At 40.8% G+C, this 12,145-nt stretch overlaps 1 protein-coding gene across 1 annotated transcript; it reads right to left on the reverse strand.

The window, feature by feature from the left end:
- Positions 1-910: 910 nt before the first annotated feature.
- Positions 911-10,874, reverse strand: LOC133955020 (myosin heavy chain, fast skeletal muscle-like). The gene is made up of 39 exons (XM_062389658.1): positions 10,668-10,874; positions 10,447-10,590; positions 10,203-10,359; positions 10,083-10,110; positions 9,897-10,005; positions 9,709-9,801; positions 9,556-9,619; positions 9,376-9,474; positions 9,177-9,280; positions 8,910-9,048; positions 8,671-8,789; positions 8,271-8,420; positions 8,008-8,178; positions 7,617-7,917; positions 7,424-7,488; positions 7,251-7,338; positions 7,012-7,129; positions 6,800-6,923; positions 6,346-6,482; positions 6,003-6,258; positions 5,667-5,909; positions 5,408-5,584; positions 5,183-5,328; positions 4,987-5,077; positions 4,497-4,886; positions 4,257-4,383; positions 4,055-4,173; positions 3,777-3,973; positions 3,441-3,624; positions 3,199-3,364; positions 2,922-3,046; positions 2,489-2,797; positions 2,182-2,385; positions 1,955-2,080; positions 1,701-1,871; positions 1,493-1,597; positions 1,297-1,392; positions 1,035-1,187; positions 911-931 (listed from the first exon to the last, which is right to left on the reverse strand). Exons 1-39 carry the CDS (start codon positions 10,872-10,874, stop codon positions 911-913), a joined length of 5,823 nt encoding a protein of 1,940 aa, XP_062245642.1.
- Between the last annotated feature and the right edge of the window lie 1,271 nt (positions 10,875-12,145).

The following is a 12,145-nucleotide window of genomic DNA, read 5'->3' on the forward strand; positions in this document are numbered from 1 at the left end:
AAATGCAGTTATCCATTTTTTCAATTTAAGCTAGGTGGCGAGCTTGATGTTTAAATATATAATAGATCATGCTATATAATATAACGTGTAGACTGTTGTTTTAAGGAGGCGTTAGTTGGGATTGGCTAATCTTTGGGGTGGAATAGGACAAGACACTGCTGATTTTACATTGGAAACTATGGTGTGGCTGTTTTCAACGTGTTGTTCTGTTGTTTTTACCTCGTCCAGAAAAGGTGAGACATGTGAAGATATTACAGTATCGTAATGTGAAATAACTTAACGGTGGTACTACAATGTATTATTATTCTTGAAAATACTTGTTTAATTTTATATTTAACATCCAATATTTAACGTCTTAAGGGTGGAATAGGAGGAGACACTGTTGATTCTATATCGAAAACTATGGTCTGGCTGTTTTCAAAGCGCGTCCAATGCTGCTGGTGTTTAATTTCATCATAATCATCTTCCACCATCTTCCTTATTCATATGTACAGCATAGTTAGCCTGGTTGCCATGGGTAAAATAATCCGTAGCTACCGTGAGTTCAAACAGTCTCACTACTAGTAAGGTAAATTGTAAGGGGAGAGCGTGGCCTAGGGGATAGAGCGGGTGTTCTGCAACAAGAGGGTTGCTGATAACATCATGACATGCAGGCAAAAGTTGATTTGGAAAATTGTGCCTGAATGATAAAGGTAAAGAAAAACTACCTGAAACAGTATCTTATCTGATGGAGATGGTAAGACCCAGGAAGAGTCTTTAAAAGAGGGGACGGACAAAATGTTTCTCAGAAGAAACAGGAAGATGAAAGTAAAATTAGAGACGTCAATTTCAGAGCAAAAATACAGTTTATTTTAACAGCATATTTCACCTCATATTATATGATTTGAAACAGGTGATCAGCCGATGAGCTTTATTCAGCTGCCTCTTTACCCTAAAAAACACCAAGAAACAAAAAGGATTGATCAGGTTCCTTTCAAACAATTTCACCTGCATTGATTTTCTGCCACAATAATTTCCAATTTGTATTTGTTTACCACACAGAAATGTAGATTTACCTTTCCGGAGTCACGGGTCTTGGCTCTCAGTTTGTTGACCTGGGACTCTGCAATGTCAGCACGCTCCTCAGCCTCCTCCAGCTCATGCTGGACCTTCCTGCACTTGGACAGGTGGACATTGGCCTGCTCCTCCTGGAAGACAAAACAGGGCAAATGGTTAAATGACCAGCAGATATACTGCACATGAGATATGATGTCGTATTGAGTTGTCATTGTTTAAAAATGTATGTTATGTCCTTACCGCTTCCTCAGACTGCCTCTTGTAGGCCTTCACCTTGAGCTGCAACTTGTCAACCAGATCCTGCAGCCTGGAAACGTTTTTCTTGTCCTCCTCAGTCTGTAGTTGAAAATACATAGATTTGCATGTTTTAAAGGGAAGTATATTATTACATTTGCTTGTGTTGTACTAAACACATAAAATGTCAAAGTGACTCTACCTGGTAGGTGAGCTCCTTCACTCTCCTCTCGTACTTGCGGACACCCTTAATAGCATCTGCTCCACGTCTCTGCTCAGCTTCAATCTCTGACTCAAGCTCACGCACCTTTTGAAAAAAAGACAAATGCATTCACAGTTTACGTTACAAGTGTTTTGATGTATTTTAAAACTTTTTTTATACGTGTATAATTATAACATGATTCTCTTACCCTAGACTCCAGTTTCTGGAGCTGCTTCTTGCCACCCTTCATGGCCAGGTTCTCAGCCTCATCCAGGCGGTGCTGCAGGTCCTTAACAGCAACCTCCAGGTTCTTCTTCATCCTCTCCAGGTGAGAGCTAGTATCCTGCTCCTTCTTCAGCTCCTCAGCCATCATCGCAGCCTGGAAAACACAATATTTGGTTTAGAAATGTAAAAAAAACGATAAGTAGAAAGTATTGATAATAAGTAAAAACTTAATCGTACATCAGTGATGGCTTTCTTAGCCTTCTCCTCTGCATTCCTTGCTTCCTGAACAGTGTCATCAACTTCACTCTGGACCTGGACCAGGTCAGCCTCAAGCTTCTTCTTGGTGTTCAGAAGGCTTGTGTTCTAAAGGATGAAAACAATTAAAATTAACTTAAGTAATCAACATTTCATGTTGTTTAACGTTTCATTGGTTTTATATATTTAAGTACTGTATATTTGTTCACCTGAGAGTGCAGAAGTCCAACACGCTCACTGGCATCCACCAGCTCCTGTTCAGCGACTTTGCGACCTCTCTCTGTCTGTTCCAGAGCCACTCTAAGTTCCTCAATTTCAGCCACCATCAGACCGTTCCTGCGATCCACCATAGCAGCTTGTTCCTTAAGGTCGTCCGCGGCTCTAACAGCATCATCAAGGTGGAGTTGAGCATCCTAGTGAAATCATAGCAGGAAATTATACGAATGAAACTCAAAATGAAATATAGGTGCACTCACTATACTGTAGTTTGTACAACAGCAGTATTTCTGACAATACCTTCAGCTGTGCCTGCACATTCCTCAGCTGCTTCTGGGACTCAGCCGACTGGCGATTGGCATGGCTGAGCTGAATCTCCATCTCATTCAGGTCTCCTTCCATCTTCTTCTTGATTCTCAGGGCATCGTTCCTGCTCCTGACCTCAGAATCCAGAGTGCTCTGCATAGAGTCAATCACCCTCTGGCTGTTTCTCTTGATCTGCTCCATCTCCTCATCTTTTTCTGCCAGCTTCCTGTCCACCTCACCCTTGATCTGGTTGAGCTCCAGCTGAACACGCAAGATCTTAGACTCTTCGTGTTCCAGAGTTCCCTGATGACATCATAGAGTTAGATTTTTGTCCTTACCGTCAGGTATTTCAGACCAATATACTACATTGTCCTAGATCTGTTATATTTTTCTCCTCAGAAAATCTCCCTGGATAAAACAAACATACCTCAGCCTCCTCAAGAGCTGTCTGGATCTCAGATTTCTCTGTCTCCACCTGCTTCTTGGACTTCTCCAGCTCATGGATGCTCTTGCCAGTCTCACCAATCTGTTCAGTCAGATCAGAGATCTCCTCTGCAGAAAGAAACATATTATATATCGTCAAGCCTGAAATGTAAAATAGAAACACTGGCACAAAATGTGTTGATGATAATTAAAGACAATCAGGTAGGAACAAGAAGAAACAAATGTGAATACATTATTCTCGATGTCAGGTGGGAACTCACGTTGCAGGTTCTTGTTTTCACGCTTCATGGTCTCCAGCTGATCTAGAGCTTCCTCATAAGAGTTCTTCATCTTGAACAGCTCAGTGCCGAGAGAACGAGCCTCCTTCAGAGCTCCCTCAAGCTCTGACTGACCCTCCTCATACTTCTGCTTCCAGTCTGCCAACACCTACACATTTATTGTGTTCAGATAGATATTCAGCAATATAAAGACAAGTAAAAAAAACATTGTGTGAATTGGCCACCTTGTCGAAGTTCCTCTGCTTCTTGTCCAGGTTAGCAGCCAGCCCATTAGCCCTCTCCACATCAATCATGAGGTCCTCCACCTCACTCTGCAGCCTCTGTTTGGTTTTCTCCAGAGAAGCACACTTGGAGTTCACAGCCTCAATCTGCTCCTCAGCCTCCTGCAGACGCTGAGCCAGCTTTTTCCTTTGAAACAAATTGTTTATCTTGTAAACTTTTACAGATAATCTTACATGTATCAAATTAAATAAAGACACTAAAGTAATGTTTCACAGCTAAATGTACAAAATCTATTCAAAGAAAAAATCGGGTAATTTATAAGTTTGAATGTTACTCACTTGGACTCCTCAAGCTCCTCAGTGCGCTGAATAGCATCAGTTTCATACTTAGTTCTCCACTGAGCCACCTCACTGTTGGCCTTGGACATTCCACGCTGCAGCTCAGCCTTGGCCTCCTGCTCCTCCTCAAACTGTTCCCTCAGCAGGTCACAGTCATGGCGGGCTGATTGCAGTCCATGGGCAAGAGCGTTCTTGGCCTAGGATAAGAAATATTATTGAATGTGTAGAACTTTTAAATCTTATTCAACTAGGCAAGGACACACTGAGAGTTTTCTTACCTTAACCTCCTCTTCAATCTGTCTCTTCAGCTCTTCAATCTGTTGAGTGAAGGCCTGTTTGCCTCTGGTCAGCTGGGACACAAGAGCCTCTTTCTCTTCAATTTGACGGCCAAACTCACCTTGTGTGAAAATAAAAAACATTAGTTTCTTTTCAGTTTCTGTTTGATCATTCTCAAACTGAAGATCTCTGTCATTTGCATACCATTTTCTGTCAGGAGACGGGCTTTCTGTGCACCCAAGTCATTCGCTTGACGAACAGTTTCATCATTCTTGGTCTTCAGTTCACTAAATTGGTCCTCAAGAGTACGGCACATCTTTTCCAGATTTCCCTGAGTAAAAAATGAAAAGAAAAAAGGTAAAATTTTAACAAAATATGCCATTTATTGTTTTTTCAATGTATAAAAAAGGCATTTAATACTCTAATATTTCATGTATTTTGTACCTTTGCTTTGGCAACAGCCTCCATGTTGCTGGAGAGGTCATCAATCTCCATTTTGTATTCACTCTTTTCCTTTTCAAGCTTCTGCTTGACACGCTGGAGGTTATCGATCTGCTCTCCCAGCTCAGCAACGCTGTCAGCCTGCTTCTTGCGAAGAGCGGAAGCAGTGGCTTCATGCTGCAGAGTGGACTCCTCAAGGTCACGACGGAGCTTCTGGAACTCAGCTTCCCGCTTCTTGCTCATCTCAATCTGAGCAGCAGTGGCACCTCCAGCCTCCTCTAGTCTCTCACTGATCTCCTCAAGTTCCCTGGAGAGGTCAGCCCTCTGCTTCTCAACCTTGGCACGAGCAGCACGCTCAGCCTCAATCTCCTCCTCCAGTTCCTCAATACGGGCCTGTTTTAATTATGTGTTTTTCGTTGTTTAGTGAAAATTAAATGTGAAACACAAAAACCTGACAGCATTTTGTGTTTGGTTTAAAGCAATATGTTGATACCTGAAGCTCCTTGATCTTCTTCTGAAGCTGAGATCCCATAGACTGCTCATCCTCAATCTTGCTCAGGAGTTGGCTGATTTCAAAGTCTTTCCTGTGAGAGCGACAAAGTTCACAGTAAGAGTTCATTCATGCTATTGAACATGACCAAAAACATGATGGTTATTTTATAATAGGGAGGGAAACAAAATTTGGATACTTTTTCATTTTCTCATCAGACTGCTGCTTGTCATTCTCAAGATCCATGATGGATTCCTGGGCCAGTTTCAGATCTCCCTCGAGCTTCCTCTTGGCTCTCTCAAGGTCCATACGCAGTTTCTTCTCTTGTTCCAGAGAACCCTCCAGCTGAACATTGAGACATTGAGATTGTGAATATAATGCTAAAGAATCTTGTTTTGTCAACCTAAGTGAATTGTAAACTAACATCATCGACTTGCTGCTCAAGCTTTGTCTTGGCCTTGGTCAGAGTGTTGACTTTATCTTCCTCAGCCTGCAGGTCATCAAGAGTCTGTTGATGAGCCTCCTGAAGGGCTTTCTTCTCCTTAGTCAGCTTAGCAATACTCTCATCTTGAGAGGCCATCTCCTCTGTCAGGTTCTTAACCTATGTTTGCAAGTAAAATGTTATTAAACACATAGTAAACATGAATTTACTTGATATGCTTACAATTTCCATATTTACAAACCTTGTTTTCAGTGGCATGTTTCTCCTTCTCCACCTTGGCCAATGTAAGCTCCAGGTCGTCAATATCCTTCTTGAGCTCAGAACATTCATCTTCCAGCTTTCTCTTTTTAGCAGTAAGCTCAGCATTCATTTCCTCTTCATCCTCAAGTCTCTCAGTTGTTTCTTTGAGTTTGGCCTCCAGCTGAATCTTGCTCTTGATAAGTCCCTCACATCTTTCCTCAGCATCTGACAGATTATCACTTTCCTGTGTCATTGCATGAACACATCAAGTGTGAGCCCATCATTATTTGACCTACACAACATGAACAATTGCAGGTACAATCTGAGATTTACTTACGGATGCCACTTGGAGCTGAAGATCGTTCTTCTCTTGCAGAAGAGACACCATCTTCTCCTCTAGTTCCTTCTTCTTGGCCAGGGCAGTAGCCAAGTCAGTTGTCATCTTTTCATAGTTTTCCTTCATCTGAGACAGCTCCTTCTCAGTTTCAGCACTCTTCAGCAGAGGCTTGATCTTGTAGTAAACCTTCATCCATGGCCAATGTTTGACATTCATGAATGAGCGCACGTTGTACTGGATGGAGTAGATGGCTTCCCTGGGAAGGAGAAATTGTTGTAATGAGAATTTTTGCAGATTTTTCACCCCATGTCTTTTTGGCCAAAATGTTTTGTTTTCAACTTGCCTCCTCTCCGTCATCTTCACAAACTCCTTTCTCATGAGGTAAGCACGGCACAGAGCCTGAGTCATTGTGACCAGAGATGCAAGCTTTTCATCTCTCATCTCCTCAAGGGTACCCAGCAGACCAGCCTTGAAGAACACCTGAATAAATAGAAAATATAAGTGAACCTTGAGGTATCCTAAATTGTTAAAGACTCACAAGGCAGAAATGCTTCATAAATGTACACATAAGATAGATGCTTTAAAACTATTCCATTGATGAGTAATTGCTCCAAGTACAGGGTCTAATTTTACACCAAATCACTTCAAACATTTGATAAACCTTGAGGTACAATGCTGATTATCAGACAAATCAGCTTGTATGACCCCTGTTGGCTGTCATACAAACAAAATTAATGACAAAAATCAACCTCCTTTGTTATTTTACCAACAATAAAAAAAGGAAACGTGGTGTTTACCTTTGTGTGTCCAAATCTGTACTGGTCATGATCAACATCAATTGATCCGAGCAGCTTTTCTGAAGCCTTCTTGTTGTCAATGAACTGGCCCTCAGGAATGACACTGGCATTCAATACCTTGTACCTTTTAATAAAGAAGATATTGGTCTCTGTAAGTATTTTTTGGAGTTTGTGACAACATTTTTGGATGTGATAAATATATTCATTGGTACCTCTGCTTGAAGTCACCATATTGGATTCTGCTGGGGAAACCTTTCCTGCAGATTCTGATACCCTCCAGCACACCGTTACACCTCAGCTGGTGGATGACCAGGAAGTTCTCCATCAGTCCTATTTCATAAGAGATTTCATTATTACTTTTGAGAATAGTTATACTCCTCATTGAACCAGCACTGAACTGAAACCATACTAACAAAAAAACATGCCATTCCCCAAAGAGTTCAAATCTTACCTGGAGTCTTTGACTCATTGGGAATCAGACAGCGCACAAAGTGAGGGTGGGTGCTCCTCAAGTTAGTCATCAGCTTGCCCAAGTTTTCCTGTAGATGCAAAAGAGTTAGTTAGGTAGTTTGTGTATAACGTAATGTGTGATGTTATTTCGTGGTTTACAATGCCAAAGCTTACCCTAAACTGTGAAGACACAGTCTGCATAGAGCCTCCCTTCTTCTTGCCTCCCTTCTTTCCAGCCTCTGTTGATCATTTCAAGTAGAGTTATTTTGTGAGAAAGTGAATACATACAGAGACAAATTACTACATTACAAAAGTGTAATACAATATAAAAATGAGTCTTAATGGACCAGTTAATTGTGTATCATACCCTCAACAACAGGGGGATACAGGCCAGCCAGCAGTTTCACTGATGACTTCTGGTACAGCTGCAGAACAGACTCATTCAGTGGGTCCTTGTTCTTGTCCAGCCAGCCACAGATATTGTAGTCCACTGTACCAGCATAGTGCACCAGGGAGAAGTGGGCCTCAGCCTTGCCCTTTGCAGGTTTTGGCTTCTCAAATGCTTTGTTCTTGCCAAGATGCTGATCATAGAGCTTATTCTTGAAGGATGTGTCATCAGCCTTAGGGAACATGCACTCCTCTTCAAGGATGGAGAAGATGCCCATGGGCTAGATGAAAGTACAGAGAGATAAAGTATATCATGACTGGTGTTTTTGAAGGAGAATTTCATACAATAGAATCAAAGAAATGGTGTTTACCCTTTCAATCAGCTCAATGCAGGCGGCCAAGTCCATACCGAAGTCAATGAACTCCCAGATAATACCCTCCTTCTTGTACTCCTCTTGCTCCAGGACGAACATGGTGTGGTTGAAGAACTGTTGCAGTTTCTCATTGGTGAAATTGATGCAGAGCTGCTCCAAGGTGTTGAACTGTGAGGTGACAAATAGTCAGCCTGATGCTCATAGACAACAGGAAAGGATTTGTCTTATTTTAATAATGAGTTGAAGTGTATTAAGATTACATCAAAGATTTCAAAGCCGGCGATATCCAGGACACCAATATAGTAATTCCTTTGCTGCTTAGTGTCCAACATCTGGTTGATACGGATGACCATCCACAAGAACATCCTCTCATAGATGGACTTGGCCAGGGCAGTCACTGAGTTGTTCACCTGAAGAAGAATGGAAAAATCTGTAGGCTACTGTATTTTTGCAATTAATAGTCAATAAAAAAATAACACACCCACTAAATCTCTATCTCTTTAAATCTCTGAATAGCTTAAAAAAACTGCCCAAACACCCCCTGTTCACTATTGCCTTTGGCCTCAGTGAATGTTCCACCATGCCATTAGTATATATATATGTGTCATCATTAAAAAAAAATATTCACTATGATATTAGAAATGAATTATTTATGTTTACCTGAGGTACAGTCTGTCCCTTGGTGACATACTCATTTCCGACCTTCACTCTGGGATAGCACAGACCCTTCAGCATGTCAGCGGAGTTCAGACCCAGCAGGTAAGCAACCTTGTCAGCATCTGAAAATGGTTTCAGTATTTGTTATGTAGTATTGTGTATATTTGTGTGTTCATGACAAAGCAAAACCTGTGTGATTTAGAACTTCTGCTGTTCACTTTGATATGATTTCAAATAGTCACCTTCTGTGCCATCAGGTTCAGCCTGCTCCTCACGCTGCTTCTGCTTGAACTTCATGTTACCATGGTGGATCACAGCACCAGTAAACTTGTAGATGGTCATCTTCTCCTCACTATTGAAGCCCAGGATATCAATAGCATTCTGTGTTCAGAAGATACAAATTTTACAAAACATCTCCAATTTGGAAATGTACATTCATAAGAACACTTTGGATATCATAAACATCAGATATATGCAATATGTTAAATATTAAAACCTTGATCACTCACATCAGTGGCTTCCAGCTCAACTTTGTCATCAATGCTGGCCACAGTGATCTGACCCATGCTGATCAAGGGGAAGTCGTAGGGGTTGGTTGTGATGAGTGCCGCCTCTGAAGATTAAAAAATGTAATGAAGATTAAAAACAGTTTTTCCCCCCAAAAAATCAGCATATGTTTAAAATCATGCAATAGCTTAATCTGTTTACCAACTAGCCCCGGTATGTGGTTTGTCATCATCTGGTAGAAGATGTGGTAGCCTCTCTCTTGTTCAAGCTGATATGTCACTCTTGACTTCTCCAGCAGATCTACAAATGTTAATCATTAGTCCTAACCTGGTCAGTCCTGAATTTCAGTAATCTGCACTTGCTATGAGGATTGTTACTTACATGTCTCAATGTCAGCACTGGCCAGTTTGCCAGTTGTGCCGAAATGGATTCTGATGAATTTACCCTGTTTAGAAGATAGAAATGGTTGTAATCTCCACACATAACCAATGTCTAAAAATAATTTAGTCTTGTACAAAATAACCCCATACTTACAAAGCGAGAAGAGTTGTCATTCCTCACAGTTTTGGCATTACCGTAGGCCTCCAGCAGGGGATTGGCTGCAATAATCTGATCCTCCAGTGACCCCTATAATCCAAGTTTCAAAATTAAATTAGAAAATAACCTTCTTTCACGAAATATACTCTAGTTTACTTGGACTCAATGAGGTCATCACAACATACCTGAATCTTGCTTGTATCCTTCTTCTTTTCTCCTCCTGCCACTGCGATTGTGGCGAAGTACTGGATGACACGTTTCGTGTTCACAGTCTTTCCAGCACCAGATTCTCCACTGGGTATGAACACAGACTTATAAGAATTTGCTCAACATATTTGAGTTTAACAATAAGTCAACAGATATGAACTTACGTGATCAAGACAGACTGGTTCTCCCTATCTGTGAACATAGAAACCAAATGAATTAAACACATTTCTTTCAGTGAAACATCATTCTGTATACTGTATATAAATTCTACAATAAGGACATACCAGTGAGCATGTTCTGATAAGCGTTGTCAGAGACGGAGAAGATGTGGGGTGGAGCCTCCATACGCTTCTTGCCTCTGTAGGCACTTACAACATCAGGATCGTACACTGGGAGCCATTTGTAAGGGTTAACAGTGGCACAGAACAACCCAGAGTAGGTCTGAAAGTGTACATAGAGATAAACAGTTAACTCCATGTTTAGTTCTTGATTTCAATATAACTTATTGCACTTGAAAGATAGTCTTACGTAGATCATCCATGCTGCATAACGCTCTTTGAGGTTATACAGGACAGAGGCTTCATTGAGATGGGTCATCATGGCCATGTCCTCAATTTTGTCGTACTTGGGAGGGTTCATTGGATGGACATCATCTTCTTTATATACCTTCTCCTGCAGCAGGACATTGGTTACATTTACAACTGAGAACACACTCTACTTTCAACTGAGTCTTATTTTATGATACAAACCTCCTGAGTGTCCAGGACTTTGACAGTGACTTTGCCACCATCTTTCTTCACGATTGTTCCCTTCAAGTACAGCTCTTTGACATCGGCCACATAGCAGGCAGTCTTGGCATCGAAAGGTGCGCTTTGAGCCTCAATTCTCTCCCTTTCTGGCTTACGCAGGTATATGGCTGCTTTGCCATAAATGGCCATCTCCGCGTCCGTACTCATGGTGACAGTTTACTTCTGTGAGAGAACAGCAAATAAGAGTAATGTTATTTATCTGTGTCAAACCTCTTATCTTCAGCTGATGTAACTGAACTGACTAAAAAACTGCATTGAACCTCTTAATTAACCTATCTTTATTTAATCAATGTCTGTCCATCCCCACAAGTGACTTGGCCTGTGTTTAGTTAATATTAATCTGAGTAACTATAACCTTTACAAATCTCTGAACAAAAACTGGAAAACTTAAATAAATCTTTTGCATGAAATAAGTTAAAAGTTCATTAAAAAATGGTTTTCTTTACCTGACCCTCTCTCTTTCAAGATCGGTTATATTCCACAATCCTGTTGAAATCATGGAACACATTTTCAGTTAATGATGATAGTGTTAAACCTACATTTGTTAAACAACCACTACTGATTAATCAGTATTTTAAAGACATTGTCCGTAAATATTTAAATGCTGTCTAACTGACTGAAGATGAGTCTACCTCAAGCAGGAGTCTTCTGGGGTCTGCTACCACGCTGCTGTGTCTTGTTGGACCCTTTATATTGGAACTGACTTGCTTACACAGCTGAAGCTATATACGGGAGTGATGCCAAATAGGGTGCGGATAGGAGTTTAGTGGACATATATTGAAACAGTCCTTAAACAGTTACTGTGCATACATACCAGCCCATGTCCCCAATTTCTTTATTTGTTTATTTAACATTTAAATTTAACCATTTTAAAATCTTTTCTTGTCAATCCAAGGATTTTATTTTTATCCCAACACATAAGAAATACATAGGGGCATAGTTGCACATGAGGCAGTGGTATCTCTAATTATATGAGTTGAAGTTGTATCCCACATTATTTATAGAAAGTATTATGTTCCCTCTGATCATCTCCCAGTTGCTTGGATGTTATTACCACTGAGTCAACAGGGAATGTCACAGCCTGCAAGATCTGTTTTCCATTTATCCTCTTACGCACAAATGAAGAAGCAGATATTCTTTAATTTCAATTAATACAGCTTTATTCAAAGGCTCTCATTTCAATCAGGTTTACAAGCGTGACAACCTAAAGCATCTTTATGGGCTTTATATGTATTTTCTGCCTTTTTAGGACTTTGAGTTCTACCATTCCTGAGTGTTACCCTTTTGGTTGGAAGGAACCCAAGTGTTCTTAATTGTAAAGATCATAATTAGGGCCCGAGCACCGAATGGTGAGAGGCCCTATTGAATCTGTAAGGATTTTTATTATTAGGGCCCGAGCACCGAAATCGGTGGGAGGC

Source organism: Platichthys flesus, chromosome 6 (genome assembly GCF_949316205.1).
Source record: "Platichthys flesus chromosome 6, fPlaFle2.1, whole genome shotgun sequence".
In the NCBI taxonomy this organism is placed as follows: Eukaryota; Metazoa; Chordata; class Actinopteri; order Pleuronectiformes; family Pleuronectidae; genus Platichthys; species Platichthys flesus.

Coding starts and splice junctions, on each gene's coding strand:
- LOC133955020 (XM_062389658.1), bottom strand. CDS start 10,874: ATGAGTACGGACGCGGAGATGGCCATTTATGGCAAAGCAGCCATATAC. Junction 10,006..10,082: donor AACCAGTCTGTCTTGATCAC/GTAAGTTCATAT, acceptor GTTCATACCCAG/TGGAGAATCTGGTGCTGGAA. Junction 2,081..2,181: donor TTGGACTTCTGCACTCTCAG/GTGAACAAATAT, acceptor TTCATCCTTTAG/AACACAAGCCTTCTGAACAC.